Source organism: Hyperolius riggenbachi, chromosome 1 (assembly GCF_040937935.1).
Source record: "Hyperolius riggenbachi isolate aHypRig1 chromosome 1, aHypRig1.pri, whole genome shotgun sequence".
Lineage (NCBI taxonomy): Eukaryota > Metazoa > Chordata > Amphibia > Anura > Hyperoliidae > Hyperolius > Hyperolius riggenbachi.
Window position 1 is genome coordinate 298,196,346 of NC_090646.1, and position 13,772 is coordinate 298,210,117.

A 13,772-nucleotide genomic window follows, 5' to 3' on the forward strand; every position below is an offset into this window, starting at 1 on the left:
ATTAATGAGCCATGTGGCTAGGAACAATAGCGGACTCCTGCAGAGTAATCTTCCCGGAGATTTATCTGTGCTGTGAGTTTAGAAGCTGCTGAAACTTGATCCCGTCTTCTCCTTAGCAGCCGAGGGGAGGGCCCCAGAATGCTTTGCAGTATGGAATGCGGCTTGCGTCCTCCTTAGGAGCTTAGCTTTGGTGATAAGCACACATTAAATGTAAGAGAGATTTTTATCTTTAGTAATGTCTTTTGGCTTCTGTCTAAACTGTTTAACACAGGAGAATAGAGGTTTAAATTAGCTTCTGCAGCCTGACAGTTACTCTTTAAATGCCAGGTAGTGTAAATTAGCCTGAAAGCACAACCATCATGTGATATACGGTTATGTTGCAGGAAGGTTTTCCCCTTTGAGAGGGAGCTTCATGGTTTGTGTGAACACATGTAAAAACTGAAACATTCTATAAGGAATAGTGATTTAATTTAAAACCAATTACCGTTAAACAATTTCTAAAAAGAAAACCGTCCTAGAATTTTAACCTGGCCACATTAAAAGCCACTGGCACAAATGGAATTAACCCTTTGTTTGATTACCTCATATTCTTGGCTTGCAGCAGTATTGTTATTTTCCAACATTGATATTTCAGGCTATGATATAAAATTAAATAAAAGAATTAGAATATTCATAACAAAATGACAAAAATCTATGCTAAGCATCTCATCATGTTGTAAATCTAATGAACTCCAATGCATACACTATTTTCTGCTTTTTAGTACACATACAGGCTCCACAATTATTCATTGCGGTGCACATACATACTTACAGGCTGTAAACCAAGGCTGTCTACGCACGCACTCTACAGTTGGCCATCATATGCTATACACACGCGCTTTACAGTAAACTTACCTCAAACGCACTTATGTATTGTACACGCATATGCTGTGCAAAGCAATATCCACTGACTTACGCTGTGCTCAACAGCACCAATTTTTAGGTTTTGGTTTATTTTATAAATGGAACTAAGCAGCTAGATTTTTTTTTTTTTTAGATGTACCGTATAATCCGGCTTATAAGACGACTGGGCATAGAAGACGACCCCCATCTTTTCCAGTTAAAATATACATTTTGGAATATACTCGCCCTATAAGACTCACTTTTGGACATTTTTATACTTTACTGTATGTACTGGTGCTATATTGTATAAACAGGTACAGATACTGGTGCTGTATGTGGTGCACAGTATAAAACAACCAACCAATCACGGCAAGTGTTGTACTATACTGGTGATTGGCTGGTTATTGTATACAAAGCCTTCCCAGTAAAGTGCCCCCTCACCTTGTCATTGGGACCGCGTTAAGTCACTTCTTTGCAGGAATCCTGGTGAGTGTATTTTCTTCTACCATACGTGTACAGCACCGCCCTTGCTGCCTTCATTTGGTCGCCACATATGGTGGGGATGCTGCTGCGGATGTTTTTGAGCTCCCCCCACCATATGCAGCAGCCGCATATTCTCCAGTCCGGCTTGGAAGTTTCAGCACTCGCCGTATAAGATGACACCCGGCGTATAAGACGACCCACAACTTTTGAGAAGATTTTCCTGGGTTAAAAAGTCTTATGCTGGGTACACACGATGCGTTTTTTTCGGACGATTTTCCATCCGATCGATTTCCGATTTCATTTTCAGATCGATTTCCGATTCAATTTTGTTATCTTTTCTTATCTATTTCCAATCACTTCTATGAGAAATCGATCAGAAAATTGATCGAAAATAAGATCGGAAATTATCTATCGAACCATCTATCTAACACAAAATTGTATGGTGTGTACCTAGCATTATATACCAGAATATACAGATTTTCAGTGGGTATATGCCATTTTAGCTGCTTCTGCCTCTACATGTAATCGCAGATAGACTCATTGATTTTGAGATTAGGGCCGTGGTGGCCATATCAGCTCCTTCTTGGTCTTATTGATGCTGTACGTATAGCACAAAACCTGCAAGAATTATCTTTTGCCTGAAGATGAATCTTTGCATTGTTCTCCAGGTTTCCTAAAAAACCCAAAACACATTGGCTATCATTCATAAAGCATTCCCGCATGCGGAAATGCTGAATACTGCTGACATTACCGACCACATTGCAGAATGTCAATTCATAAAGGCTCTTTCCGCATGCGGAGCTGACATTCCCGTGCAGAGTGCTAACTTACCGCCTTGTGCGGTGTTGATACGCAGTTATCCAGAAAAAGTAGCAAAATGTCCATTCATAAACATTTCCGCATAGCGGTATGCGGAAGGGGATTACCGATCCCCTGGATGTAGCGAGAAGCTTGCGGAGTACTTGTAAGTGAATGGGACGGACCTCCCAAGCAGCAGAAGAGAGAGCAGCGCACGGAGGGAATCGGGCAGCTTCTGTATTTTCCGTATGCCTACCGCCCGCCTACCGACACCATTCTCCAGAAAACCTCTGCACTGCTATCGCACCAGGCACAATTTTTATGAATGACCACCCAGAAGGCTAAACTACCGACGGCGGTATTCTCCAGCACGGGTTCTCCTTACCGCCAGCAAGTTTATGAGTGATAGCCAATGTAAGCCCGACGAAGGCTGCAAAGTTTTTAGTTAGCCAATAAATGATATCATCCTGATTTAAAACTTCTTACCAAATATTTAAGTGCGACTTCTCAAGTACAGAGTACCTGCTACTATTTTTCTACACACCAGTTCCAGGTATTTCATGCAGAAGCAAGTCATGTGGCCATGATTCCAAGTCAGAATTATGGCCTTTTAGCCATTTCTGACCAGCCTTCACTGGACTGTACATATATCTGATTCCCACTGGTTTCTTCCAGGTCTAAACTGATGTTGATATAGGACATCTTCTGACTGTAAAGGGAACTCAGAATGATGTAGTGTCAGCTGCACTAAGTTTCTTGATGCATCTGCAGAGAAGCTTGGAAAACAGAAACCTGTTTCTCCCTTCACATCTCTGACAGGGCTTTTTCTTTTTTTTCGAACCCTGAAAGGTCTTCAGTGACCTCAGCTTGTCAGTACAACATGGCTGTTTACTCCCCAGGTTCATTTCTTTAACACAGCTGACTCTTTGATTGTATGATATGTTTTAATTTATACTAATTGTAACAATTCACAATATTTTAACCACTTCAGCCCGCAGGTGTTTTCACTTTCAGGACGGAAGCAATTTTCCTGTCAGCTCTCCTCCCATTCATTCACCAATAACTTTATCACTACTCATCACAAGTAAATGATCTATATCTTGTTTTTTTTTCGCCACAAATTAAGCTTTTTGTGAGCAATACTGTTTTTCAGTAATTATTTTCTTTTCTATGCATTTTAACGGCAAATACACATAGAAAAAAATAAAAAATACTCTATTTCTCCATTTCCACCCTCTATAGTTTTAAAATAAGCAACACTACTATAAATAAAACCCACCCATTTTATTTGCCAATTAGTACTGGCTATCACAACATTTAAATTATGTTCCTAGTACAATGTATGGCGACAATATATTATTTGGAAATAAAGGTATATTTTTTCGTGTCCCATCAATTATAAGCCCTTATCTACTAAAATTAATATAATTAAATCACTTACAAAGCCTCCTCCCCCTGTTACCAAATTGCAATAAAATAAAAACATATCCATAAATAGTTGCCTTGGGGACGTATCTTTTTTTTAAATATGTATGTCATGAGGGTATATTACTGTCTTTTTTTTTTAATAAAAAATCTGTGCAGGCTAATTTCACTTTTCTGATTTACAAGGAAGTGTTTGAACGTGAATGAAATTAATCGAGGTCATGTCTATTCATCACAGGCATGGCAATTGGTTCAGAGAAGCTCTCTTTCTCTTCACCAATTGCAAAAATGGAAAATCGCCGGGGTGCGCGGACTGCAGCCCCGCGCACCACACAGGTACTGCTGTTTGAAAACTGGTCGAGAATACAGTTTGCCTTTAGTTGTGCCAGATAGGCTTAAGTGGTTAAAAAAGCAAACTATGGTAACAATAAATGTTTGAGAATAGCTAACACCCTCTCAAGACCCCATTTGATTGTTTTGTTTCAATTAAAGGATACCTGAACTGACATGTGACATGATGAGATAGACATGTGTATGTACAGTGCCTAGCACACAAATAACTATGCTGTGTTTTTTTTTCTTTCTCTGCCTGAAAGAGTTAAATATCAGGTATGTAAGTGGCTGACTCAGTCCCGACTCAGACAGGAAGTGACTACAGTGTGACCCTTACTGATAAGAAATTCCCAACTATAAAACCCTTTCCTAGCAGAAAATGGCTTCTGAGAGCAAGAAAGAGGTAAAAAGGGGAATTTCTTATCAGTGAGGGTCACACTGTAGTCACTTCCTGTCTGAGTCAGGACTGAGTAAGCCACTTACATACCTGATATTTAAGTATTTCAGGCAGAGAAAGAAAAAAAGAAACCCAGCATAGTTATTTGTGTGCTAGGCACTGTACATACACGTCTACCACATCTTGACACGTCAGTTCGGGTATCCTTTAAGGCATCTTAGTGGCATGCATTTAGGTTTCTAAAAAAAAATCTATGTATCCCCTTTTGATGTTGCATGTATACAGCTGTCTTCTAACATTTTGTAGGCATACAGGATTGTATCTGATGAAGGCAGAATAGTTCAAAGCTTACTTTTTATTTTAAGTTAGCCAATAAATTTTATCATCCTGATTCAGAACTTCTTGCTTATAATTCAAAGGAAAATTGTGTACAGTGGAATGATACTATACATGCCACGCATTTCATTTATTTGTATTAATACTTGGCTTCTTGTAAACCCATGTTTAAATAACCTGTTAAAACAATAAAAATGTATATTAGAAAAAGATCTGGTTTCAGTCTTTCTATTGTATTGTATTTGGAAATATGAGTTCTTGTAATCCGTGTCCAATTACAGACTACTAAAATCTAGCAGATTTCAGGACTTGCGAGCATAATCGCCTTAGGAAAATCTATACAACAGTTTCCCTTGTCAGTCTGTGTAGGTCCTCTGCTTTGTGTACTGCAAAGCTGAAATGTTGAGAAGTGGGGGTACACAATGGCTTCAGTTCTGGTAGTGTAGTGCAGTAAAATAATCTTTTACAGGAAAATATAGCATTCTTTTTTTTCCAGGATTTTTAGATTTTCTGAAAGGTTTTCCTGCATGCGACCATTTTTTGGTAATTTTCAGAAAGTGTGGGAAAATGTGCAGTATTTCTGCACTAAGCATGCGGTAAAATCTCTAAAAATGTGGTATTCTACCCAAAAAAATAGTTGCGAGTTGCATTATGGGTAAATCAACCCATGTGACCCGATTTTGGCACCATTCAAGCACCTCTGTCCTTATAAGGAAGTATGCAAATGCATTCCTGCGTCTATTTATGGTGGAGGAACTTGTATAAGGATAGCAGGAAGACGGAGGAGAAGTTGTAAACATTTCAGAAAAACCAAGTGGCAGTAGGTTTTGTAAGGCGTTCTACTGCAGACAGGAACTTGGCAATATCACAAAAACTCTTCTCTGCAGATGCCTTCTCCTCTGAATCATCCGCAGCTGAATCAAAACAATCTCAGAGGGCTCCATTTTCTTCTAACACTTGTCACACAAATTACTTTACTACCAGGTACAGGCAGGTCTTAATGAGAATCTGTAAGATAGTGGACAGTGTCGTCGGCAGCGGATTATGGGGGGAGAGGGGGGCTGGGGTGCGGTGGCAAAGCTAGCATAGTTGTCCCAGTATTGGGAGTATAGTTGCCACAGTATGGCAAGTATAGTTACCCCAGTATAGCTAGTATAGTGCCCCAGTATAGCTAATATAGTGTCCCAGTATAGCTAGTATAGTGACCAGTATAGCTAGTATAGTCTCAGTATAGGTAGGTAGTGCCCCCCAGTATAGCTAGTATAGTCCCCAGTATGGGTAGGTAGTGCCCCACTATAGCCAATAAAGTGCCCAGTATAGCTAGTATAGTGCCCAGTATAGGTAGGTAGTGCCCCAGTATAGTGCCCAGTATAGCTAGTATAGTGCCCAGTATAGCTAGTATAGTGCCCAGTATAGCGTCCCAGTATGGGTAGGTAGTGCCCCTCCGCCGCTCCTGTTACCTTATGAACGGGCGGCCGCTTGTTCTATTAGATTCCCCCTTAGCCGCTCTCCTCGCATCTCCTATTACAGCAGCGCGCTGGGCGGCTGCTGTGTTGAGCAGGAACCGGTACACCGGCTTCCTGTAGCGGCGATATGCATCGCCGTTACCATGGGAACCGCTGTACCGCTTCCTGCTTATCACAGCAGCTGCCGAGTGCACTGCTGTAATAGGAGATGCGAGGAGAGCGGCTATGGGGGAATCTAATAGAACAAACGGCCGCCTGGTCATGATAAGGTAACAGGAGCCGTGGGGAGGGGCGAGAGGCCAGACCTGCCGCGGCCCGGTGTCAAACTGCCAACGGACCGGCAGTGGGCCGCGGCCCGGTGGTCGGGGACCCCTGCTATAGGGGATACTTACCTTGGGAGGGGGAAGCCTCTGGATCTGAATGATGCTTTCCCCGTCCCTCTGTTCCAGCGTTGCCAGCCCATGAAGCTCCACTGGGGCTCCCGAGTCTTAACAATCCTGTGTGAGCCTCACGCAGGTGCAGTAGCGGCTTTCCTTCTAGGTGGAAATAGCCACGCTCGATTGGATCCACTCTACTGCACAGGGGCAGACGCGTGTGCTCAGTAGATTTTATCTGATCGTGCTCGGCTATTTCTGCCTTAGCCTGAAGGAAAGTCACAACTGCGTCTGAGTGAGGCTGACACAGGATTGTTATGATTTTCAGTGGCTGACAGCGCTGGAACAGAGGAATGAAGGAGGACGGGGGAAAGCCTCAGAATCCCGAGGCTTCCCCCTACCAGGGTAAGTACCCCATAGGGGCAAAATACAGCACATTAAAAAACTGATTTACCGCATCCGGTAATAAATGACTAAAATCAGAATTGCAAACTGCAATTACCAAATGTGATAATTTGACACGCATGCAGTAAAACGGATGCTAACCCTACAAGAATGGAGGCCAATATACCGAACCATAACTTTATGTATAATGAAAAGTAAAGCGTGTGAGTGTGTATAAAAACAACATGAAAAAGATTGAATAAAAATATATAAGTGCAAACACATCACACACACAATAAATCTGCTGTATCAGATTTTACCTCATCACACACATCTTGTAGATGGTTTTCTGAACTGCTGGATGTTATACGCCGGTCTTTTACCTTCTGTTTAAAGCTGCCAGCTGTAAAAAAAAAAAAAAAAAGGCATATAATTTGTTATAGCAATGAGTTTAAATACATTCCCATTCAAAGGCAATTCTAATTACCTGCATTGTGCAAAGCATGCAATTTAACGTCTCTGGCGGTTCATTTCTTTCTGGATTCATGGGTCTAAAAGTGGTACATTTTTTTCAAGAATTTTAGGCCTCCAATTCTTAAAGGCCACCCAAAGAGAAAATAAAGGAAAAACGCTTCTACCTATCTTTCCTCTCCTAAAAATGACCTTTAAGATATTCCAGTTTTATTTTATGTTTAAATCAACTTTTTCAGTTTTAACTGTTTTATTGTTTTTGCTCAATGCCACATTCATTGAAGAATGCCAGAGCTAAAATCTATGAACTATTGACCCTTTTTATCTCTTTCCTCCTCTCAGAAGCAATTTTCTGCTCGGAAAGTGTTTTATAGTTGGAATGTCTTATCAGTGAGGGTCACACTGTAGTCACTTCCTGAGTCAGAACTGAGTCAGCCACTTACATACCTGATATTTAACTCTTTCAGGCAGAAAAAGGAAAAAAAGAAACACCGCAGTTATTTGTGTGCTAGGGACTGTACATGCCCATGTCTACCTCATCATGTCACATGTCACCTTGGGTATCCTTTAAGTCATAACTCACAGAAATATATCCGAATCAAGGTTCTGTAGCCATCCCGTGTGTAATAAAAGACTAGGACACAAAATTGTTGAAATAATCAAATTTAGGAATAAACTTAAAAAATAGTGAAGGCGACATCACAATCGGGCAGAGGTCGGTGCAGGCAGTAAGCAGAGAGTAGTCAAAATCAAGGCAGAGGTCGTGCAGGCGGTAGGCTGAGAGTAGTCAAAATCCAGGCAGAGGTTGGTGCAGGCGGCAGGCAGAGAGTAGTCAAAATCCAGTCAGCAATCAGTAACAGTAAGGCAAATCAGCAGAAGCACTTCGCTCAGAAGCAGCTGGGAACCAAATTGTTATATCGTTAATATCCTGTGCTTTCAAATGAGCTTATCTGTCATCTCTGCCATGGCAGTCATGTGACACGGGGAGAGATTAAATTACAAATTGTGATTAGAGACAAATGAGGAGGAATTACACAGGCTAAACTCTAAATACATACCGGGTGAATTTCTCTCTTTTCCTTCTATCCTGTGTTCAGTTCCACTTTAAATTTCCGCGCCGCCCCCAACAATGATGTATCGCCGCACGTGTACCGCCGCTGATTGGCCACCGGGATCCAGGAAGCAGAAAAGAGATGGGGATCCCAGTGGCTGGCAAGAGAGGCCTGGAGACCCACTGAGCAGCGTCGATAGCTTAGTTAGATTGTGGGATCCAGGTAAGCAGTTGGAGCTGTTATTTTAGCTAGCCCGAGCTAGGCCCAAGCTTACTGCTCCCAGCATGTAATCCTTAGCCGAAGTTGCACTCGGGATTACCGCCAGGGAGGTTAACAAATGTCTTGCTTAAAGCGGTATTAAACTGACATAATATTCAATAAAAATGTGTTTTCCTACTTTTTATATCCCATACAGTTATATTTGCTTTTGTGCATAAGTATTATTATTGATTTAGATATTAAAAGTTCCCAAAGTACAGTTTTATTTGCTCAGAAAGCTGCCATAGCATTTTATTCATAACTGGTGTATTTATATTGTAATGTACCCAGTAATGATTCTGAGCAGTGTTTCAGTTCAGGACACATTAGAAGAAGTTTCTGCACGCAGTCAGGGAATGTTTACATTCCTCTCTGCTACAATTAAGTAAACACAAGATAATGTTATCACTAGTTTAGATGCGGATCTCCCTGCAGGCAGCATTCTATTAAAAAAGTACCGTATTTTTCGGACTATAAGACGCTCCGGACTATAAGACGCACCTAGGTTTAAAGGGCAAAAACCAGGGGAAAAAAAAAAAACTAAACCTGGGTGCATCAATGGTCCAGAAGTGTCTTATGGACCTTTCCTCCCCCCAAGATGTCTAAGTTACACTGCTAGGCTACACTAACAACTCCTGCTGCCCCCACAAACTATACTAAACTACACTGCACTAACCCTTGCTGCCCCCCCCCCCCCCCAGCTACACTGCACTACACTACACAAACCCCTGCTTACCTCCACCCGCCCAGCTACACTGCACTACACAACACAACACTACCTAACACTACAGTACACAACCCCACACTACACAACCCCCACCCCAGCTACAATAACCAACCAATACAATAGCATTAAATGAGATCTCACCAGCCGGGGTGGCAATTGCTGGGTCCGGTCTGGGTGTCCATGATGTCCTAATGAGGTGGTGGCATCAGCAGCAGCGTGATTCACAGCGTTCCTAAACAGCATAGGAGCTGCCTTTGATCTGTAATCTCACCCAGAGTGTCTAGCATTGCGATCCCCATTGTTTCTAAGCGGCATTGGAGCAGCCGCTGTAATCCTCACAATGCCTGTCCTTTGATCTTCCGTCTGCCTCAACGTTCCCCGCAGCGCGATCCACAATGTCTCTAAATGGATTAAAAAAAGCAGCTGTAATCCTCCACAATGATTACTCTTTGATGTTGCCCAGCAGCCCCGCAGCAGCGCGATCCATGCTGACATAGCACATCTTCAGCCGCTACAGCGGCAGAGTCAACAGCGGCTTCCGTACTGCTTTGTTTACTTTCATCATCACATGACCCCGGCGCAAGTGCGCCGGGGTCATGTGATGATGAAAGTAAACAAAGCAGTACGGAAGCCGCTGTTGACTCTGCCGCTATAGCGGCTGAAGATGTGCTATGTCAGCATGGATCACGCTGCTGCGGGGCTGCTGGGCAACATCAAAGAGTAATCATTGTGGAGGATTACAGCTGCTTTTTTTAATCCATTTAGAGACATTGTGGATCGCGCTGCGGGGAACGTTGAGGCAGACGGAAGATCAAAGGACAGGCATTGTGAGGATTACAGCGGCTGCTCCAATGCCGCTTAGAAACAATGGGGATCGCACTGCTAGGTGAGATTACAGATCAAAGGGCCAGCATGGGGATTGAGAATAGCATCTTTTTATATGCAGCTCAGAATGTATTGCACTGCTGACACCCCACTGCGGACCAAGGAAACAAGTACCTGAATGTTACATTCGGACTATAAGACGCAGTAACTTTTTCTTCCCACTTTTGGGGGAGAAAAAGTGCGTCTTATAGTCCGAAAAATACGGTAAGTCCTGTGTTGTAACGCCTTGAATGCTGTTCTGCTTAAAACAAATGTGGTAGTATATTACGGTATTTGCTGTAAATAATCTTTAACCCTCCTGGCGGTCTATTAAAAACCGCCAGGGGGCAGCGCAGCCGTTTTTTGATATTTTTTTTTTTTAAATCGTGTAGCGAGCCTAAGGCTCGCTACATTATAGCTGCTGCTCAGCGGCATCCCCGAGCCCTGCCGATCGCCTCCGGCGATAGGCGATCAGGAAATCCCGTTCAAAGAACGGGATTTCCTGGAGGGCTTCCCCCGTCGCCATGGCGACGGGGCGGGATGACGTCACCGACGTCATGACGTCTAAGGGAGTCCCGATCCACCCCTTGCCGCTGCCTGGCGCTGATAGGCCAGGCAACGCAGGGGTCTAGGGGGGAGGGGGGCTGTGTTGCGACGTGGATAGCGGCGATCGAGCGCGGGGCGGCGGCGATCGAAGTGCTGACGCAGCTAGCTAAGTGCTAGCTGCGTTCAGCAAAAAAAAAATTACTCAAATCGGCCCAGCAGGGCCTGAGAAAACCTCCTGCGCGGCTTACCCCTTTACCGCCAGGAAGGTTAAGAGCAAAGAAGAAATGCTGGGTTCTCCCCAAAAAGTCCATACCAAACTCCTTCCAGCTCAGGACTTCCATGCTGATTGGAATTATTCAATCAGGGGGTGACGAAGGCATTATGCCGAAACTTGAGTCGGGAAGTGAAGGCTACTTTTTGTTATGTGCCAATAAACAAGAAGTTTTCTAGTAAGTGGATCCCAGTCTGCAGCCCCTTTCTTCCAGCAGAGTGCACTATTGTTCCTTTTATCTTCTCCAGCCAGGAGGCATCAGCCGGGCTATCAATGGCTTAACAGAGAGGAAGAAACCACCGTAGAACTCACAACGGGCAAAAGCAGGAAGTTAGAGAGGTCACCTGATCGGGGAATCCAGGCAGTTGGTGTTTTGCCTACAGCTCGCAGAGCGGAGCCTTGCTGCTAATCTAGCCGCAATTGGCCCGCTGGATGTCGGGATTACATCAAGTTTTTACATCTAAGGTGCAGTTTGAGCACGCTTCTCTGGAGGTTCAGTTACTACAGGACACGGTACTGTGAGTTTCACAATCTCCTGACTACCCTGGGGGCAACTATACTGGCTACCTACCTATATTGTGGGCAACTATACTGGCTACCTACCTATACTGGGGGCCACTTTACTGGCTACTTGTACTGGAGGCACCTACCTGGCTAGCCTATACTGGGGACAACTATAATGGCTATCTACCTAAACTGGGGGCAACTATAACTGGCTACCTATACTGGAGGCATCTACTTCGCCAACCTATACTGGGGCAACTATACTGGCTACCTATCTATACTGGGGGCAACTATACCTGGCTACTTATGCTGGAGGCACCTACCTGGCTAGCCTATATGGGGGCAACTATACTGGCTTTCTACCTATACTGGGAGCAACTATACTTGGCTACCTATACTGGGGGCAACTATAGTGGCTACCTACCTATACTGGGGCAACTATAGTGGCTACCTACCTATACTGGGGCAAATCTTACATAGACTTATACTTGAATCATTTAAAAAACATCCCCCTTTTGAGGGTCAACTTATACACAAGGTCAACATTTACATGGGGGTCAACTTATATTCGAGTATATATGGTAGGTAACTTGGGGCAGAATCTCAAAGCCTTCTACAATAATGGAGTCACCAGATATCTGCCTCTCCAGGTGGAAAGAAAATAGGGTACATTACCACTGCTTACGCATTCCTACAAATAGTGTTTTATTCCATGTACATTTCCCCATAATCTGATCCACCACATTCCTTACTATACTGAAAAATGAAGACTGGCAAAAGGATATGTGAATCTGCTGCCAGTTCTCTCCCACTCCCTATACACTGATCCGGACCAATTAAAGAATCCTTCAATCTTTAAAGCATTTACAGGGGGATGTGAAAATGTGGGCAACCTTGTTAATCGTCAGGGTTTTCCTGTACAAATCGTTGGTTGTTACGATAAAAAATGTCAGTTAAATATATCATATAGGAGACACACACAGTGATATCTGAGAAGTGAAATTAAGTTTATTGGATTTACAGAAAGTGCACAATAATTGTTTAAATAAAATTAGGCAGGTGCATACATTTGGGCACTGTTGTCATTTTATTGATTCTAAAACCTTTAGAACTAATTATTGGAACTCAAATCGGCTTGGTAAGCTCACTGACCCCTGACCTACATACACAAGTGAATCCAATTATGAGAAAGAGCATTTAAAGCAGTAGGATTAGCTATATTATGCCAGGGAAAAAACACATATATAAGTAGATAAATACTTGATCTACTAACATAACATGTATTGTACTGGCCACATTTTGATTTCAGTGAATTTTATATAGTAAATAAAGAGAATTCTGTTCCTAGTGGGGGCCATGTCTTTTGCCAACAGCTGAGGCTAAATACTGATGTCATTCTTCCCTTAACTTTTTTTCTTTTCTCCTCCAATCGTTGAGTCACCTCAGCCTTGCTTGTAAACACAATTGAGCAGGGGATCGTATTTCAGATAAGCAGCTGGCAGGGAAATAAAGGGAAGAGGAGGAATATATTATAGATAGAAAGAACCCCCAGCATGCAACTGTTTGCCACGGACTACTTAAAGGGCCAGTGCTCCTTAAAGGGATACTGTAGGGGGTCGGGGGAAAATGAGTTGAACTTACCCGGAGCTTTTAACGGTCCCCCACAGACATCCTGTGTTGGCGCAGCCACTCCCCAATGCTCCGGCCCCGCCTCCGGTTCACTTCTGGAATTTCTGACTTTAAAGTCAGAAAACCACTGCGCCTGCATTGCCGTGTCCTCGATCCCGCTGATGTCATCAAGAGCGCACAGCGCAGGCCCAGTATGGTCTGTGTCTGCGCAGTACACTCCTGGTGACATCAGGGGAAGCGAGGACACGGCAACGCAGGCGCAGTGGTTTTCTGACTTTAAAGTCAGAAATTCCAGAAGTGAACCGGAGGCGGGGCCGGAGCATTGGGGAGTGGCTGCGCCAACACAGGATGTCTGCGGGGGACCGTTAGAAGCCCCGGGTAAGTTCAGCTCATTTTCCCCCGACCCCCTACAGTATCCCTTTAAGTATGTGATAACTCCAAATCATAACAGCAGAAAAGGTTTTGAAAGTTTTGAATGCAGGATTAGCATCTTTATTACTTAACCTCCTTGTCGGTTATCCCGAGCTCAGCTCGGGGTAACCTGTGCAGGAGGATTTCTCAGGCCCCGCTGG

At 43.5% G+C, this 13,772-nt stretch overlaps 1 protein-coding gene across 3 annotated transcripts in view; it reads right to left on the reverse strand.

Moving 5' to 3' along the window:
* The window catches only part of LOC137508598 (rho guanine nucleotide exchange factor 18-like), a 168,138-nt gene that overhangs the window by 63,517 nt on the left and 90,849 nt on the right, over positions 1-13,772 (reverse strand). For all 3 annotated transcript variants that reach the window (XM_068233766.1, XM_068233767.1, XM_068233765.1), the window contains exons 13-14: positions 7,199-7,281; positions 582-635 (exon numbers count right to left, since the gene is read on the reverse strand). In XM_068233766.1, coding sequence (XP_068089867.1) covers positions 582-635; positions 7,199-7,281 — 137 coding nt within the window. The remainder of the gene's footprint in view (positions 1-581; positions 636-7,198; positions 7,282-13,772) is intronic.